The 18,803-nt window shown below is 41.9% G+C and overlaps 1 protein-coding gene across 1 annotated transcript in view; it reads right to left on the reverse strand.

The window, feature by feature from the left end:
* Positions 1–14,062: 14,062 nt before the first annotated feature.
* The window catches only part of MSRB3 (methionine sulfoxide reductase B3), an 84,170-nt gene continuing 79,429 nt past the window's right edge, over positions 14,063–18,803 (reverse strand). Inside the window, 1 exon segment of the mRNA XM_071552280.1 lies at positions 14,063–16,758. Within this exon segment, the coding sequence (XP_071408381.1) occupies positions 16,594–16,758 (165 nt within the window). The 3' untranslated portion in view covers positions 14,063–16,593.

Below are 18,803 nucleotides of genomic sequence, written 5' to 3' on the forward strand. Positions count from 1 at the left end.
TGTCCCCAGAGGCTCTGTACTGTAGTCCCTGCACCACACCATCCTCTCTTTCCACATGTGATTACCATGGCTGTTTTGCCAGGCAGAAACCTTCATCTTTCTTCAGCATTCACAGAGGCTGTGCTTTCCACTGCAGCTCCTTGTCTTGTGCCTCCCTATCCACAGCCACACAACCAGTTTGCACCCCAGGGTACTGGGCTGATTTCTGCCCTCTCAGACCACAGCCAGCAAGACCAGGTTGCCCCAGTCAGTGGCAAGCCCAGGTCAAGTCACCAGCGGTGATGCTCATGCCCAGTGCAGCCCCATGGCCTCCATACACTAGACTCAGCAGGTGCAGCAGCAACTCACTGCTACTTGACAGTCAGATCACCAAGGCTGAAGAAACAAAATCAGGGTGAAATTTGGGCTAAGCAGCTGTTAAAATGCAGGAAAAAGGCTGGCTGCATGAGACATGCCCTGCTTCTCTCCCATGGAGGGAGCACAGCTTGTTAAGAAAACATTGAAGCAGATGCACTTCTGTAGCCATTGCAAAATGCAGAGAAACTGGAAAATAGGCCAGTGAAGGCCAGCACCTCCAGCTCAAGGCTAAAGTAAATTTTAGAAGTATCAAGGCTGCTTGCGGGGCCTCCAGCTGTGATGCAGCAAAAATAGAGTCCTCTCGACATCGCAGCACCTGTCAGGCATTGGCAGCAAGTGGGAGGGTCTGGAGCAGCACTTTCAGGCAGTTCTAGTTTTGGCAAAGGAGGTAAGTTTTTTTGAGTCCCTACCCAGAGTGGCTGGGAAAAATACAGTAAGGAGAAGGAAATGCAGAATGAACCTGGGTAAGGCCACAAACATACAGCTCCGTAACAGTGACCTATGCTGCACCCAGTTAGTCCTATGATGGTCATTGAAGTTACTTACTTTCCTGATTACCAGGCAAATAAATAATTTCATGTTGATTCTTTCTTCTCCGTCAGTTGTCATGCACCATCCCTGCAGAGGACTGCAGGTTTGCTGCACAAGCAGCATGAGGCCTGCGGTGGGGTTGTGCCAGGTGTCTTCCAGAGGTTCTTGCCCCATCTCTGCCAGGTTGGAGCTCATGGGGCTGCTGGCTCTCCCAAATGAAACTTCAGCTGGACCATGTCCTTCACCATAACAGCAGCTGGAGACTCCATGGGTTCTTCTGCACACACAGACACTGCCTCTGGGGGTCTGGCATATAACAATGGGGGCTGTTATGCCCTGCCTGCTCTCCTAGCACTTTAGGATTTTGTGGGATGGATATCACCCCTGTGCCCAGAAGGCTGTAAGCTGGAGCAGTCTCATCTATCTTGACTCCTGGGCAGGATATGAGCTATAGTGGAAAATAGTGGAAAACAGCTCCTCCTAACATCCCACCACTGGGGAAAAGGCAGTTGAACTCCCAGTATATAGCAGCCTGCTCATCTGGAGAGAAATGTGTCTATTCTTTTCAAATTCCTCAGAGCTGAAAACAGGTCCCTCATGGTCAGGTATGATAAAGGATGGGTGCCTGGGAGCCTGACCCAGGGCTTTGCAGCCTCTGTGGCTCCTGGCACAGCCTGAAAGAGCAACTCTGCACATGGGACTGTCATGCAAAGCCAAAGGATGTTAAACCCCTGGCTGAAAAGGGTGAGTGAGTGTTTCTCTGTGCGGTCTCTACCTCCCTGAAGATGTTTACATTGCTCCTTATGCTTTCCCTCTATTTCCTTCCTCTCCACTTCACACTATTAATACGTTAAGCACAGACTAGCAACGAGACAGAAGAAATGAAAATGCAGTGTCAGCAGCAATGAAGCTGTGCTAGGAGGAAGAGATTAAGGTAGGATGGGTGGCTGAGGGAAGGGAGCAGTGTGGCTGTCTGGCTGGTGGGTCCCCACAGGGAAGTGCAACATTTTCTTCTTTCTTTACACCCCCATGCCGTAGCACTTTAGTCTGTGGGAATACCATGCAGATGCAGAAGTTCAATGCCATGCAATCGATCCTTCACAACCAACTACCAGCAAAATTACTGGAATGTGTCCTTGCTACTGCACAGTGTGGCCAAGGAAGAAGACAAGGAGGCATAGTGAGGGGCACACTGGCTGTCAGAAGGAAGTGGCCCTCTAAGGCTGGGATGCTCCAGTTCACACACTTTTGTAAAGAAATTACTTTTCATCATGCTTGAAATTGTTTACATAGTGTAAATACTATCCCTTGTTGTTCACTAGTATCACTGAGTCTTTCAGACAGAGCCTGGAGTCCTTTTGACTGTGTTGAACATGCTATGTCCCATGAAGGTGGAAGGGGATGGCTGAACAAGAATAGTTGGCTGCTGGAGAGGCTGGTGGTTGCTGCACTGGCAATTTTTCCTTTCATCAGTCATTTTTAGGCAAGCCAGGATGGTCCCTTCTCTCAAATCTTGATCTAAAAGTAGAAGCCTCAGACTGCTTAATATTCTGGGTGTTGAGGAAATTTCACATTCCTGCCGTGGGACATATGTCTACAGAAACTCCTTGTAGTATTTGAGACTCTCTGTAATACCTGAGTGGGTTTAAATTTTCTTTCTTTTTTTTTATAATAGCAACATGAGAAAGCACAAAGCCTCACATCACATATCTGATGATTGCACAAGTGGGATTTTTTTCTGGGGGGGCGGAAATAATTTCAGTCTGATCTTTCTCCATTATTTTTATTTAACTCTACATTCCTCAGTTCAGCTCTACTTAAACACAAAATAGAAACAATGAAGTGGCCCTTGTGTGAGGAACAGCACTTGGAACAGACAGTCCCTGGGAGACCACAGGTGCTGGTGGCCTCACTTTATAGGATGGCAACTGATATCCACCAGTGTCTAGAAACACCAAGTCTATTCACGTGAAAAATATATCTCATGTGAAATATGTGCTTTCATGGATCATCTAGTAAAGGTGAACGATTTTTGTATCATATTGCACACTAGGAAATAAAAAGCAAACTGCACTGACAGGATGCATTGACAGAGCCCTTTCTATGGCAGATTTTTATGTGTTTTCCAGAGTCTTTAATTCTCTTACTTCAGAGTTCCTCTCACTGCAGATTTATGGCATGTTTCCTGCCTCCCTTCTCCTCATCTGTTCCCCCACATCTCTTACTTGAACCACTTTAAAGTGACACATTGACGCATACCTCTATGATGAAAGCGAGCACATAGCTCTGGACCTGACAGAGTGTGTTTCTCTGCAGCATGGTGACCCCGGACCAGCCAGCACACAGCCAACAACTGGGTGCAAATGCAGCAGACAGGCAGAGGGACATATGCCTGGCAAGGAAAGGCCATGAACCAGGAATTAGAAAGGCTTGGCCTGCATGGACCAGTCAAGATACTGCTCTGTTACAACCCTTTGGATGCCTACTTGGGGCTGCTGGGTTGTCCTGGTTCAGCAGGAGGGACCAGCTAACCCTGTGTGGGGGTGATCAAAGCTGTGTATTTTACCCCCTCTATTCATTCCCCAAGGTCAATGGGCCATTAGCAGCAGCTGCCCAGGGAGCCATTATCACCTTCACACCCAGCCTGAGGGGGGCGGAGCTGCTAAGGGGCCATCAACAGTTCAACACCCCCTGGCTCCCAGAGTTAATCACCCATTGTGTGAGTCCCCACCCAGGGGGAGGGACTGGGTGCTCCCTGAGGGTACATAAGTGGTGGGTAAGAAGACCTCAGAAACTTCTCGTCGGATCCAGAGCAGCAGCAGGACCTTGACAGGAGGAGATCACCGCTCTCGCCCAGACCACAGCCCTCGCCTGCACCAACAGGTTTTTCTTTTCCTTTTGCTCTGGACTTGAGGGAACCACAGGGGGTCTCAGCACAAGGGCAAACAAACCCCCTTGGGTTTGTGCCCCAGGACACTGGGTTATACTGCTGGGGTTTTGTGAGTTGAAAGCAATTTCCCTTGTGTGTCAGTGTTGTTATTGTAATATTATTATTAAATTTTAGCTCTGACTTATAATCTCTCTTGTGGTGAGTTCTTTTCCCCTGCTGGTTCACCTTTAAACCAGCACATGGGTGAGAAGTAAAACTTACTGGTATTAAGTGACAGTCCATGAAGGCAGCAGTTTGATGGTCCCCTCTGGAATAGCTATGCTCTGATAGGTAACTTCTGATACCTGGCATAGATATATTCACCTAAAAAACCCAAAGTCACCCCAATACCCACCAGTGCTTTTACCTGTGACACACATTCTGGCCCCCCCCCCCCCCCCCCCCCCCCCAGTCTCCTTCCTCACACTTCCTCTAAGCCCAGGCAGCACCTGTTTGCTCAACTTCAAGTAGCAGGTGATCAAGGACAGCATTCAGAGTGAGGAGCCAAAGGTCTCTCCCCTGTGTGGTCATGCACGTCTGGGGACTAAAGCAAGGATCGTGAGTTTAAAGTTCCCCTCTCTTAACATTACTGTCTGACTCACCTCAGATGGCTTGTAACTGCTTTGTGCCCTAGTTTTCTTCTACATAAACAATGAGTCAACTTGTTCCCTGGGTATCTAATTTCTTACCTTTCTCTCTGTGCTTCTCCCCCATTCTTACAGATGCAGGTCAATGCCCAAAAGCATCTGTATTCCCTTACATTTTGAGAAAATAATTTAAAACCTGTTTTCAAGTCCGTTTTCTTCTCAACACACTGCATCTCACGGAGGTGTAGGATTCCAGCACCAAGTCCAGACCCACAAGTTAATTATACCAAATGCTATTAGAAATTACTTCCCTTTCCCCACTGGTGTTCAACTCTGTCCCCTGTCTAACCCTGGGAATCTTGTTCCTTTGGTCCCCACTAAGAAATGTTTATCCTTAGGCCAGCCTCCCAGCCCTCCGAAAAAAGTGAAATGCTGAACCCCTTTGCAAATACAGTGTTTGTCAGTATCCCTTCCCAGGACATCTGTTCCTGAGCAGCCTTTCCAATGAATGCCTTGAGCAGAAGTGATCATTCATCCTGCAGAAACAGCAGCACGTGGCAACTCATTGCCTTTGCCTTCTGCTGGGCAGAGGCTTTTGGAGGATGTGCAATTTTAAGGGATATATTAATTGACCTTTAAAATTATTCAGCTGTTTTCTGCAGCTTCAGAGGCTGCACACCGTCTGGCTATATCTTGTTCTGATCACTACAACCATAAGTTGAATCTCAGTTGTTCTCTTTGTAAATGTGTATGCCAATGCTATGTAGTGTTACAGCTATTAAGACCCTTTTTGATACCACTAGAGTAAAAAACAGTATTCTCACCATAACACTTTTAAAAGAATTATGTGAAAATATACAGGTCTGCTTTTTGATCTGCTAATAAAAGCCCCTACAAGAAGATGTCTTGAAGGATACTAAAGTTTTTCAAGTGTTAGCATGACTCTTAGAGTTTGCTATCTGTCGAGATTAGCAAAGGGACAGTTTTTAAAAAGGGCTATGGAAAACCATTTCACAAATTCAGACCTGTGAGGTCATGCTCTTCTACACCTTTGCAAAAACATCATGAATTTGGGTTAGTCCAAAAATCTGTCACCTGGAATGAAAATACTAATTGATAAAAACCATTAAAAGCAAGGCTTGCACAGAGCTCACTAGTATCCAATAACATTCTGCAGTACTGAATCCCATAGAGTAACTCAGTGTTGTACAGCAAGGTTCTGTCTCTTGTTTCCACGAAAACCTCCTGCCTGGAAATTTCACTGGGTCCCTCTAGTTCTTGTGCCACAAGAAAGAGAGAACCACTGTTCCTTAACCCCCCTACTCAACATCATCTTACAGTAACCTGGTCATCTTCCAGGATACTATGGACACAGACAAGGAAGTGAGGTTTGAGATGGAAACAGTGAAAATCTCACTTTGAGAGCTGCCCAAGTGGAAAGCACCCTGTTATCTGGAAGGGTGAGAATGAAGCCCACTATACACAGAGAGGTGGGTATTTCTGCCACTTCTCAGTTTAGACACAGTCTCTCCCAAGGGCACTGTTTGCCACCATTGCACCAGGCCTAATGAGCTTTGAGCAGCTTTGTGAGAAGGTTCCTTAACGCAAGTTAACCCTGACCTAGAAAACACCAGTTCATTTCAATACTATGGCTTTGCTCTCAGCTCCTATTTGTGTGAATCATGCTTGGAGTTCAGCATGTTATAAAAACATAGAAATGAGGGTGGGCCAACCTCTAATTTCAGAGAAGTGTCACAGGAGTCCTGTCACCATATAAGTCACCTGCCTTGCAGCTCTTACCGTTAAGTTCACAGGCATGCTGGGCATAGAGCCTCTGTTCTCCCAACCCAGGCCTTTTTTTTAATTTTTTTTTCTCTTTTGTGTGTGGTTTTTTTTTTTCAGTTTTGAGTATTCTGCAGCTGAGCTTCAGTCTTTTGTTTCCTCTGGTCTTTTTCTATAGTATACTTATGCTACCAAAAGACCAACAGTAAACCAACTTTCCAAGGGACCTTAAAAGCTGAGAGACTGACAGTCTGCCTGAAATCTCTTAAGTACATCAAGGTGGTTGTCACAAAGGCCTCTTTGGACAAAGGCCTCTTCAATGCTTTTTGGCCAATTAAAGCTGGATATATACCTATTAAGTCCAAGGGACACATTTCTGAAGAGTTTTCTGATGTAGATAGCAGAATTTGTGATAGGACAGCAGGAAGAACTAAGTGTAGGGTCACAGAGCACACAGCACTGCGAAGGGGTTTGCAGGATATGGCACTCAGGAATGAGAAGTGATCTTTTAGCCACATGCAGCCGAGCAGTATCAAACAAATGTGCTCTGCAATATTGCTCATACAAATGGCATAGGACTGTGGAAGCATGGAGGAACAATTTCTGCAATATGCTGTCAGCTGGTGAGAATTTTTTGGGAAAGAAAGTGCATAGCAGGTCCCAGCTGCCCAGGGCTACAGGCATCAAACCTACAGGCAGCCTTGCAGACACTACATAATTGTCCACAGGTAGGGTAGACTGAATGACACTCTTTGAATCACAGAGTTTAATGTCTCTGGCAAGGGGAAAAGCAGACATCAATAGATGATGAATATAGTGAGAATTGTATTCTAATTGGAAATAAGACGTATATTACCTTGTACTGGATCAAATAACACAAAGGATTAAAATGGCTATGCTGAATAATTGAGATCCCAGTTGTATAATTTTTTCTATCATTTTAAACTTATGCCACAGAACCAGAAATATTCCACTAATAAAAAAGGTTACTCATAAAAAGAAAAAATATCAAAGAGCCATCAGTGAATAGGAACATTAGAGAGAGAAGCAGAATTTTCCCACTCCTCACCCTTTTGTATGTGCTTTGCCTACTTCATAGGCTTTGATTATTTTATAAAATTATTTGATTCTTTTATAAACACAAAGAAACTCCTGACAAGCAGCTAATGTACTTATGCAAACACATCAGATGCATGGTGATGCTGAAGATTTTCTTTACTTTTCCACCCCTGTGATGCCTCATGCATTTCTGGTGCTGTGCAATTAGAAAGAATTGACAAGACTTGTTCATAGTAACAACTACATCTGGTTCTAAACTGGGGGTTCAAAGCAGCAATGATCATGGAATTTAAGCTAACACCATCTGAAGGATCACTTTCTAAATCTCAGAGTGAGTAAACAGATTCCTTCTTACTGGGACTGTTTGTTCCCAGTGCCACACAAAGCAAGGAGCTGTAACCACAGGCACATTCAAAGCCTCTGTGTCGTATTATGAGTAGCTTGAAATTCAGACTACAGCCATTTTTCCAGAAATGTTTATTTTACGTTTAGACCTGTTATTGTTATTTCTTCTCAGTGGTGTAGAAGTCCAGTTGGAAGAGTTTTCTTTCCTCTGCATTGAGGCTGAAAATTCCTGGAAAGCCATGAAAATATTCAGCATTCATGATTACACAGACAGGCATATATCATTAAAATTGCATGGGCTTTTAATACAGGACTATGAATGAGCTCTAAAGCTGAAATTATATTAGACTGGATTTCAGAACGTATTTAACATATTTCCATACAGCAACTTTGGGATGTCTTTTCAATAACAGTGATTATTACGGGCAGGCTGTTTTTTATGAAAACATTAGTTCAAGGTGGACGAGGCTTCCTGAAAAATGTTGTACATCTTTATGGCTGATGTTTTAGTTGTTTTGAATTAACTTTTTTCATAGCCAGGATGAAATGTTTCACCATATAATTCTTTGTGTGTGTCTTCAAACAAACCTGGAGACTTTGATGTGAATTTTTGAATCTGTAAATACAATCTCAGGCGTGAAAACTATTTGTGAGCTGAAGGTGAGCATTTTGTCCCAAATTATCTTTTATTCTCAAAATACAAATATTCTTAGTTCATGTCTGTCTTTTAAAAACAGTAGTAGCCTCATGTGATTTTCAGGCATCTCTAAGGACCATTCTATGAACAATCCCAGGCTTACTCTTTTATAGACCTCCAACAGCTGACTGCCCAGCCCACAGATCTTGATAAGGACAAGCTGTTGGACTGAGTGGAATGGAGTTCAGATTTTTTTTTGTATAATGACAAACACATTGAAATTATGCATTGCCAAGGACAGCATATGCATTTGGAAGGCAGAAGTCGGTGACTCATCTTTGGGATCTGCCTGTACAAGCAGTTTCTCTACCTGTCTTCATGGCACTGAGCCCCTGGACCAGTGGCTCAGCTCTGCCATTTTGCCCATTTATCCTTTCTTACAGAAAGCAGTAGAGTTCATACTCCTTTTTTTCTGGTTTTAAATGTAGTTAATTTGGATGTATCTAATAGATAAGGCTCAAGATAATTGAGCATGCCCTTGGTGATTTATGTGGTTGTCTCCATGGGTTGCTGGACGTACTCTTCCATACTCACTCACTGCCACTAAGAGCACATAGACTATTGTGGTACACTCATGCTGCCTGCTATTTGCCTCTCTGGTGTAAATCAGAAGTAACGTTACAGAAAACATTTAGGACTTACCAGTGTGAGGCAGTGAAAGGCTTTCCTTCAGTCATTAGAAAGTTTGATAGCTCTCATTGGTCTAGTTTAGTCACTGGAGAAAAGAGATGTGTGTTTCCTACACTGGTGGCATCAACACTCATTTTATACTGCTGGAAGAAATGTGTATTTTCAGGGCTAAAACAGTAATCCATTCAGTGAGCTACTGAAACCAACCTTATTTTATTCATCTCTCTTAAATGGTCAAAACTGTGAAATTGGATGCCATAGGCTCTATACTCCTAACACCTAATAGAGATTCTTTCAAAAGATGTTTTGAAGATATTGGAAATAGGAAGCAATGTGCCCTATTCTCACTACTGCTGTAAAACTCTAGGTGAGTCCACACAGATGTGGGTTTTTAGTGCATTTTAAAATTTCTAAGCACCATGCTGGTTAAGAACAGGCTGAATCATCTAAAATTTACTTTTACTTTTGCCTCCTAACTTGACCCACAGAATGTATCTACTAATTAAAATGTGAACAGGAAACAAATGTCTTCACAGAGGAAAGTAGTTATCTATAGCGATTTTGGTTTGCGGTGTAAAAGCCGGGATGAAAAAAATAATCCACATACAGAAAATCACATACATTTTTAAACAGTATATATAAATTCATGCATGGCCACCCAGTGAGGGATGGAAATGCCTGGAGATACATCTGGGAAACCATGCCTTTTCAGTCAAGCTGTTCACAGACATGAGAAATCCTGTATTCTTAGAAAAAGTGGGCTTGGCCAGTTAGCAAGGAGAAGAAGAAAAGCTTTGCATCCCACTTGGTCAGTCTCAGCCTTGCAATGCCATCTGGCAGAGAAGCAAAGCTGTAGCTAAAGGTGCCTCCATTTGTACTAATAGTAAGAACCTATCACACTGGTTTCTTTCTTGGGACTCAGTATCAACTTCTCAAAGAATAATTTCTTCTCTTTCTCCACTAAAGTCCTAGAAGAAAATCTGACTTTCAGAAATCTCCATTGCCTGAATAGTTAACTCAGCTACAAGATGAAATAAAATACCCAAAAGGAAGAGGAAAACCTTTCATCTCACTTGGCATCTGGGTGTAGGAAAAGTGCTGCTCCGCTATGACTAAAATGCTTTTAGATACAGCCCACTACTGGGCACTGCCTCACCCTTTCAAGAAATCACCTTCTACCATAAACACTGACTGCAGTCAATGCAAAATATTCAATCCTCTCATCTGAGGCTCTCCCACATGCTTTGAGGTATCTGGAGTTCATAAGTGAGAATACCAAATATTATGTACATCAATCAGCTCTTGGACGCTCTCTCTCTATGTCAAGGTGTCCATAAGGATGAGTGAAGCCGCCCTTTGGCCAGGCTGCTGTTTGGTTTAAAATGTCAGATTTAGGGGTTGCTAAAAGCACCTCCTACTATGGATGTCCTTGTTTTCCAAAGTAAATGGTCTCAGGCATTTTGTGACATGAACAGCCTGAAGTGTCTGGCCTTGAAAAACAAAAGAAAAATGTTTTATTTGAAAAGAAAAATCTGCAGTCTAAATTATTTGAGGCACTGCTTTCCTGCCTCAGCAGGATGCTGAATTGCCCAAGCTATGGTAGGAGCTGCTTATACGCCACAGATATACACAGGAATGTATTTGCGCTCTGATGATATATTAGGCAATGGTTTTGAGTTGGCAGGCTACTAAAAGCCCTAGCCAAACAAAGATAAAATTGTAATTTATCAACAGAGAATACTGAATTCATGGTCACTGGTGACTGTTGGGACTGATGGTAGCCTACAAAGCTGAAGTTCACAACGTAAAGACAACAAAGTCCAGATACTGTTTAGACTTTTCTCAGATTTGGGGAAAAAAAAAACAAAAAATGTGGATTTTTTCCCCAGAAATTCTTCAAACAAGATAAAATTATTACTTTTCTCAAAATCCTGTACAACAGGGTTCAAGCAGCAAAAGTGTATGAAAATAATGTGATTGCAATTACCTTCTGTAGCATCTAAAGGAAGGTTTGAAAACAGAGCAGTAGAGATGCATGCAGAGAGGCCTCTGGGGTACCGGTTCACTGAGGGGTCAGCAGTGCTGAGCTTCAGCTGGTACAGACCTCTCTCACTAGAATTTGGTCCATCGTCTTTAGGACTTATGTTCTCTGTACTAGTTTTTTTGGAGGAGTAGGATTTTCATAAGGCATCCTATTCGGGTCAAAGATTTTGAGGATTCTTGAAAATATTTTCTCTCAGGTATGTTGAGAAATGTTTCTCAGTAGTCCGTTCCATCCCGTCAGACTTGTAGCAGCTTTTCATCACTAAAATCAATGCTCTTAGACAGATACCAGAATGAGGTTCAGAATTAGGACTGATTTTTACAGAGTTTCACGAGACTGTTATTTTAACTGTCCTGAGTTAAATGTGATCTTACAGTGCCATGATGGAAATCCATCCAGAGGGGCAAACAGCATTGGCCAAAATGCAAATTTCTTTTACCCCTTCCCCACCCTTCATTTACCCTTCCATCTCCCGATTGCTCTCTAGGTGGAAACCAACTGCTCTAACATCAAGCAATTCAATCTCCTTACCAGCTGCAGCATCACTGAGGGATACTGCCACTGTGATTTCTGTGAACTGGTACCAGCACCAACTAATTTCACAAAAAAACACTGAAGAGCTAAAAAATCACCAGGGATGCTTGCTGTTACAGTCCTAGGAGAAATGTGAAGTGGTGCTCTGGAGGTGAAAGGATCTCTACACCATTACAGTCCTTCAAAGTTTCCCAATCCCAGGGATGCACCTTCATGAGAAGAAAAAGCTGTTTCAGATCACACTAGATATTTTCTGCACTGCCCTGCAGTTATACCTGAGGATGTTCTCCAGATGCTCATGTTTGTACACAACATATAACAATGAAGTTGTAAAGTGGAGGAGACAATAACCGTACTGCAAGAACAAGGGCTTTAGGAGGGCCTGGAAAAACATGAACATTAACTAGCCCATACACAAAATCAACTTGAAGAACTACGCTTCCCAGCAAGTGTGCACACACATATTGTCATGGCTCTTACATTGCCAGTAAGTGATAGTATTTTGGGAAACAGATCTTCCTTCCACATGGAGATACAAGAAGTGAGAAGTACAATGTCTAAGACAAGATGAAGCCACAGTTCAGACAGCTTTGATTCTACAGTGAAAAGAAAATAACTATACACCATGGTCTGGAATGCCAGCTACCGAAAAACGAAAAAGAAAATCCTTGCAGCAAACTGAAAATGGAGGGGATGGAAATAGATCTATTGCACTAATGCAATAAAATTTCCTGGCTGAAAGAAGCTAGAATGCAGGTATCATCTACACTAAAACTACAAAGAGCAGCAACTGAGAATGCATTGACTAAGACGTGCAGAGTGAAATGTGTTCAGTGTTTGCAAACTGTCTAACAATAGGTGAGTAAAACAGGAGTTTGAAACTGGAAGCCTGTTCTCTTTTCTGGAACTGTTTCTGTTTTCTGCTGGTCTATATTACCTAAATGAAAGGTCTGAGAAGACTGGCTGTAAGTCCTAGGAGGTCCTGAGGAAGGCTTCTGAATGCACTTTTCCTCCTTGATTTGGGCTGCTCAAGTGTTTTCCCGTCTCAAAAACATGTGGACATAACTGAGACCTTTTTGCTTAGTGCACTTAATACTACACTGGTAGCTGTGTATAAGAATTTCAGGCGGTCACATGCCTACACTTCTTGGAGTTTGGCTATTTCAGTGATTTCACCAAGGCATGCTACTATCTCTTTTTTTTTTTTGTTGTGACTGTAAAAGCAATACAGTTGTTGGCTGCTGTCATGGCTTTGATCTGAAAAGCCTAATCAGGCCCTGTAGTGTATGACTTCTCTTTATAACAAAGCAGGAACAAGCTGGACTGGAATGCAAGTCTTCACATACGCAAGACTAAACACTTTTGCAGGTTTATTGTGAGACCTGTAGGTGGCCTCATTTTAATAGTCAATAAAACAAGACCTATTAGATTAGTTTGCCAGTGAGCTAGGCAACATTTTTTCTTACTCTAATGAACTTGGAAGCTGACAAATTTGCTTCTAGTGCCATAGAATACTCTGACATTTGTTCTGTAAACAAGTGGGTATAGAGCACACTGATTGTAAGGCAAAAAGTGCTGACATCTGTTTTGTTTTCCTCCTCAAATTTCTTCAAGGACAGGAAGAGAAAGGAAATTATGTTGAACCACTGAGTTAGGATGAGAAAAGTAGCCTGTACTGTGTATTTCACGTCCACTCCCAGATCATGGGTGAAGGACAAGAGGATTGCTGGCCATGCAGTGACATTAACTGCAGACACTTTGTAACATACTAAACAATAAAAAAAAATTAATATACACCAAAATTCTGTTAGAGAAAGTCTAACCTCATGGCTTAAGAAATTCAGTTGGGTATATGGACTGCAAAATAAGGCTAACGGAATTAAGACTCAGACCATTCAGTAACTGAGTACTGACATCCACATTCACACTTGGCACCACATTTGTCATAATGCATTCTTTGCAGTAACCCCAACATCATCATCATGGCTTGGCTTGTCCAAGGAAGATTTGGGAAGGGCTCTCCCCACGTGGGTGTGTCCTTTGAGCCTGCACAGTGGATGTTTTAGGTGAGGCATTAACTTTCTGCCTGTGCAGTCTAAACCTGCACTCTTCAAGATGAAACTTTGGCAGAAACCAACTTTCCAGATAACTTCCTCCACTTTATACTGAGCCTGGGCACTGTAGGGCAACTACAACACGCCTGCCTGCAGCTCGCCACATCCCACACTGCATCTTTCGGAAGGGGCTAAAACTGCTGCTAAGTTAAAAGTTGAGCCTTTCTCTAAACATTTCTCCTCTCTTTTGGGCCTGGGTGCTTGTGTTATTCTCTTGAAAGCTGATAGGAGATAGGACACCTGGTACCCTGCGGTGCTTGCTGCACCCCTGCCAGAAACCTGCTACAGACAAGGCGTTGCATGTATAATATTCACACTAAGTTAGGGGAGAGCAAAGTAAAAGCAGTTCCCTAAGACATGCTGCAGCAAAGGGTGAAAAAAAACTGACATAAAACCTGACAAATGAGGAAGCAGAACAGAATTATTTATAAAGAAATTTATTTTATATTTGTGTACAACAAATATACGAAAACAAATTTAATTTGAAAAATGTATATTTGATTTCTTAAAAGTATTGAACCCTCTTAAGGAAAGGTTTCAGATATTAAAAAGGTACAGAAGCCTAAAATTATACTTGAATAATATATGTGTGTATGTATATATATATAAAAACATGTGCAATTTTATATATATATATATAGTATATATAAATAACATGTGTGACATGATTTATAAGATATGTTATTTAAACATCTGAGTAAAATAGAGATATCAGAAAATATAGTTTGCTATTGCTACACAGTTTTCAGTTTTTATAAGGATCTAGACAGTGCAAAATTTAAACACATAGAAATATTCTATTATTCTATACATTATGCTCAGCTCCCAAGTTTCCTCTATCACAATCATTACCAGACTGAACCAAATTTGGAGGGTTTAATACTAGCCCTTACTAGCATCTCCTAAGAGCAATAAAAGAAAATCTGTCTTACCTTGCACTGCACTGTGGTATAGTTTGTGCATGAGAACAATGCATTTCCTATACTAAAGGATCTAACTCCCCGAGATCACATACCCCACACCAGATCGACTCATTTCATTGCATTCCATTTCCTGCAAAACCAAATCTCCTGTAGGACAACACACATTACTGTGTTCTGAAGTTTAAGTAATATATTTCTTTAACATAAGGCAGGAATATACTGAAATTTGATAACACTTAAACAGCAACCTGTTTATGTACCATATTTTTATAGATACTGCTATGTTTATGTCAGAAAATGTGGTAAAGAAAAACTGCTGTCCTTTAAATAAAACCAAAGAATAAAAGCAGTCCTCTTAGAAGAAACTGCTAAAACCCAAGAAGACTAGAAGAAACTTGACCACCTTGAAACACAAAAGTCAATCTGCACAACCTTTCTTGTGGCCAAAGAGCAATTCCTTGCATGACATCTGGGGGAATACTCATACAAGTAGGTGCTCACTACAGCAAAGCCCAAGTGTTTTAGGTTTAAGTATTTATAATCTTTATTTGCATCCATTTAATGTTGAGGTACTGTATGGCTTTTTCATGTCTGTCATACATTGCTAAAAAAAGGGCAATTCTGACCATTCCATATGCTTTCACAGTAGCTGTATTTTATCTGAGGGATGTTTGAACTTTAGATAATATGTTTATTATCACTGATATAAAAACCTCAATCCTGCTTCCATAAAAATCAGTGGTTGCTTTGTTCCTGCTGGAAATAAAATTGGATCCAAACATGTTAGTCACGAAGTTTGCTAATAAAAGTAAATACCATATTCATTAAGTCTCTCAATGTTTAAAGGCAAAGTGGTGTTAGCAAATATTGTATAGAATAGTGTAAAGAACATTATTATGCACAATTTTAGACAAATTGTTATTCAACAAAACCTAAAAGCAGCTGTGAAAAACATCTTATGGGACAGCAGATTTTTCTACATGCAAATTTCTGGAGCTCTGACAGGCTTTCATCAAATTAATTTCTTACACCAACCCTGTCCCTCATGTCCTAAACCACAACTGCACAATTTAATGGCTTGGGTCTTGCAGGCAGTATGCATCCAGACCAGCTAATCTTTAAAACTGGATACTTTAGAGGGTCTCCCTCTTCCTACCGAATTAGTTCCTAAACTCCCTTCTAGCATTCTGTTATGTTTCTGAATCCTTGTAGCAACTGACAAGATAAAGAGCCTCGTGTCATCCCTCATCTGCTTCACTTCGCAAGTTTATCTCTGCACTTGTCCATATAATGACCCCCTGCAGATTTCAACTTTAAGTCAGATTCGCTTTACACTTGTTGAACAGGCCTCACAAACAGACAAAGCCTCATTAGTAGCCTGCAAAAGTGAGCCTTCCTAGTTAAAACCTTGATTTAAATACCAAACAAAGGGGAAATACAGATGCTGAGACAATGTTGGCATCCTCTCAACCACACCCTTGAAATTTTGGCAGTAAATTAGCCAAAGGATGGTCTTAACATCTCATTCACCTCTCTCAGTTGGGAAGGAACAGCCAGAGCTACAAGTTTTTGTAGGGTGTGGCTGATGCCGGGAGATGGTTGAATATATATGACCAAAGGCTGCATGACTCACAAGTCAGAACAAAGCAGAGATGTGATAGGAATTCAGGATTTTCTTATGCCCAAAAGTTTCCTATACACTGGAAATAAACACAAGTCACCTCCCACACGAAAAGGAATAGTGCTCAAACCCAGAGTAACACAGCATTAAGATGAAACTAATAACTAATGATATCAAAGACTCTCAATTTAAAGATTCTCCAAAGAAATCTCAAAGAAAGCAAAGGAAAACTGTGGAGTCAGTCAACATATTTTTCAATCCAATTATATACTAAATTCACCGGCAGGCAAGGCCTCAGTTCTGAAGAAGTGAAGAAGGATGGTGCAAAATGCTTTTATATATTTGAACATTCTTAGGATTATAAGAGAGCAGGCAACTTAGAAAACATTCCTTTTAAGCTGTGTGGGATCAGCACAGTTTTCTGCAGGCTTTGCTTCATCCTACAGCTCAGCTTTGCCTGTTTGGACAGGACTGGCATTACCACTGCCTTCTCCGCCGTTGCTCTTGTCTGCTGGCTTGAAAGATAACGAAGCAGAGTTTGTGCAGTACCGTTTGCCAGTTGGGCGAGGTCCATCATCGAAAATATGCCCCAGGTGAGCACCACACTGAAATAAAATACAACAGAGTATCACTGTGTCTCTGTGCAGCAAGATGGGATCACTGTGTGTTAAGCAAGGACTAACAGCCCCTTCCAAGGAAACACATCGCCTGTATCGCCCTTTCGAGTGGGATTTACAACCCACATTTATTTGCAAGAGTGATCTAGGGAGATCATCTTCTGCGATAGCACAGGCGCCTAAGACTTCAAGCCCAAATTTCCTGGGTGTTTCCCATCATGCTGCTGCATATGCTTAGTGGGACCATTATGTCAGAGGAGCAGCCTGCCTCTGGAATGATCTCATGGCAAGAGCTCAGTTAAAAAAAAAAAGGGTGGTGAGGCCAGCACTGCTTCACTGTTTCCCTTTTACTGCTGTAGTGGTATACGTGCCCGAACTCTGGGCTCTTCTCAGCCTGGAGCCATCTGCTACACCCCTTGGTAAAAAAAAACCCCAAACGTTAAATCCCTTGGTGATTCTGAAGAGGACCCAAACCAGTGAAGATATTCTTTGGAGTGTTTCCTTACACTCTTTTTTTACTTTCCTTTCTACAGCCTGACAGTCTTCAGAGCATCAGGGGCCTTCTGGGTGCTCCACTGCTTCTTGTCCCTGGAGGGGTTGAAGCCCATTCTACTCATCTCTAATCAGATCTATAGTATATAGGAGGTAGGGACAAGTGACTGAAAAAGACCTGTAGTAAAGATATGTAAAATATTTCCAATTGGAAATCTTTAGTTGGGTGTAATTATAAATTATGCTGAATTTTGCTTTTTGTCAGAAACATAAAAACTGCAAATGGTTTGCTGACACTTTTGCTCTGTATGAATAAGATCCAGACACTTGCAGTGATACTCAGGGTGGACACTACTTCTGACTGTAAGAAAGGCAGCAATCCTTTGCTTTACAGAAGAGTACAATATTTTGAAGCTAATCTCGTTGAACCTTACTCAAAAATTAAGAGTATTATCATTGCACATTATGGCTAACAACTTATCTGGGTTATAAGAACTTCTTGTAATTAGTCACTTAAATTCCAGAAGTTCATTTTTACAGCCTGCCACAACAAATAAAAAAAAGAAAACCTTGCACTGGAGCAATATTTATCTTGAACAGGAAAGTCATGCTGCTTTACCAAAGAGCCTCGACCTTTCAAGTCAATAGCTGATCTCAGTGAGAGCTGGAATGATGTAATTGAGATCACAGAGTTGTTCACGGGCTCGCAGTCAGACTGCAAAAATTAAAGACTGCAAATTATTCCTAACATTTAATTCATTCATAGTATCCCAAACACATAGAGGCAATAGTGATTATTCCAAACTGTGAATGAATTAGTGACAGCAAATCTCTACCCTGCAGCTAATGTGTTGCTAATGTTCTCCTGCTGTTACGGCCTTTAATTCGACAAAGCAGCAGGAAGGGTGTAGAAGCAGGTAAAGTCTTGCCTTCAGTTTAAACTCCCTCAACAGACTGAAAAGACTGGGGAGTGCTCTCACACCAGCTAGGTGGGACAGAAACTCTCTCGTTTAATGACAGCTCAAATAATCTTCACTGACTCCAGGAGCAGGGCAGTTACGCATGTTAAGCTTCAGTGCTCCCCTCTTTGGTCCCACCCCTACTGACACATCCTAAGGCAAGCTCCCTGCTCCTAGAGAAGAGGTGTTGAGATAACAATGGCAGTCCAGCAAAGACTCCAATAACAACCGAGCGATTCTAGCCCATGGTATCAGCAGGATGCGCCCCCAGAGGCAATGGAAAATGGCATGGATGACTGGGTTAAGCAGCATCTGCTCAGCTTTGTAAGAAAGAAAGATAAAACATGGAAAATAAGGGAAAAAAAAGAAAGTTGAATGGGACCCAGAGAAAACAAAGCTTCAAGTCTTGTTCCTGAAAGACTGCTGTCTTGCTACCCTTTCCTCCATTCACCACTGTTTAGGTTTTTTTTTCCATTTTCCTTTATATTGAAGGACTTTTTTAGGCAATTTGGGCTGAAAATTTGAGCTATTTCTCAGAATGGGGTTTCTAATAATGAGGCATTTCACCTGACTATAGAGCTT

Source organism: Pithys albifrons, chromosome 3 (assembly GCF_047495875.1).
Source record: "Pithys albifrons albifrons isolate INPA30051 chromosome 3, PitAlb_v1, whole genome shotgun sequence".
Lineage (NCBI taxonomy): Eukaryota > Metazoa > Chordata > Aves > Passeriformes > Thamnophilidae > Pithys > Pithys albifrons.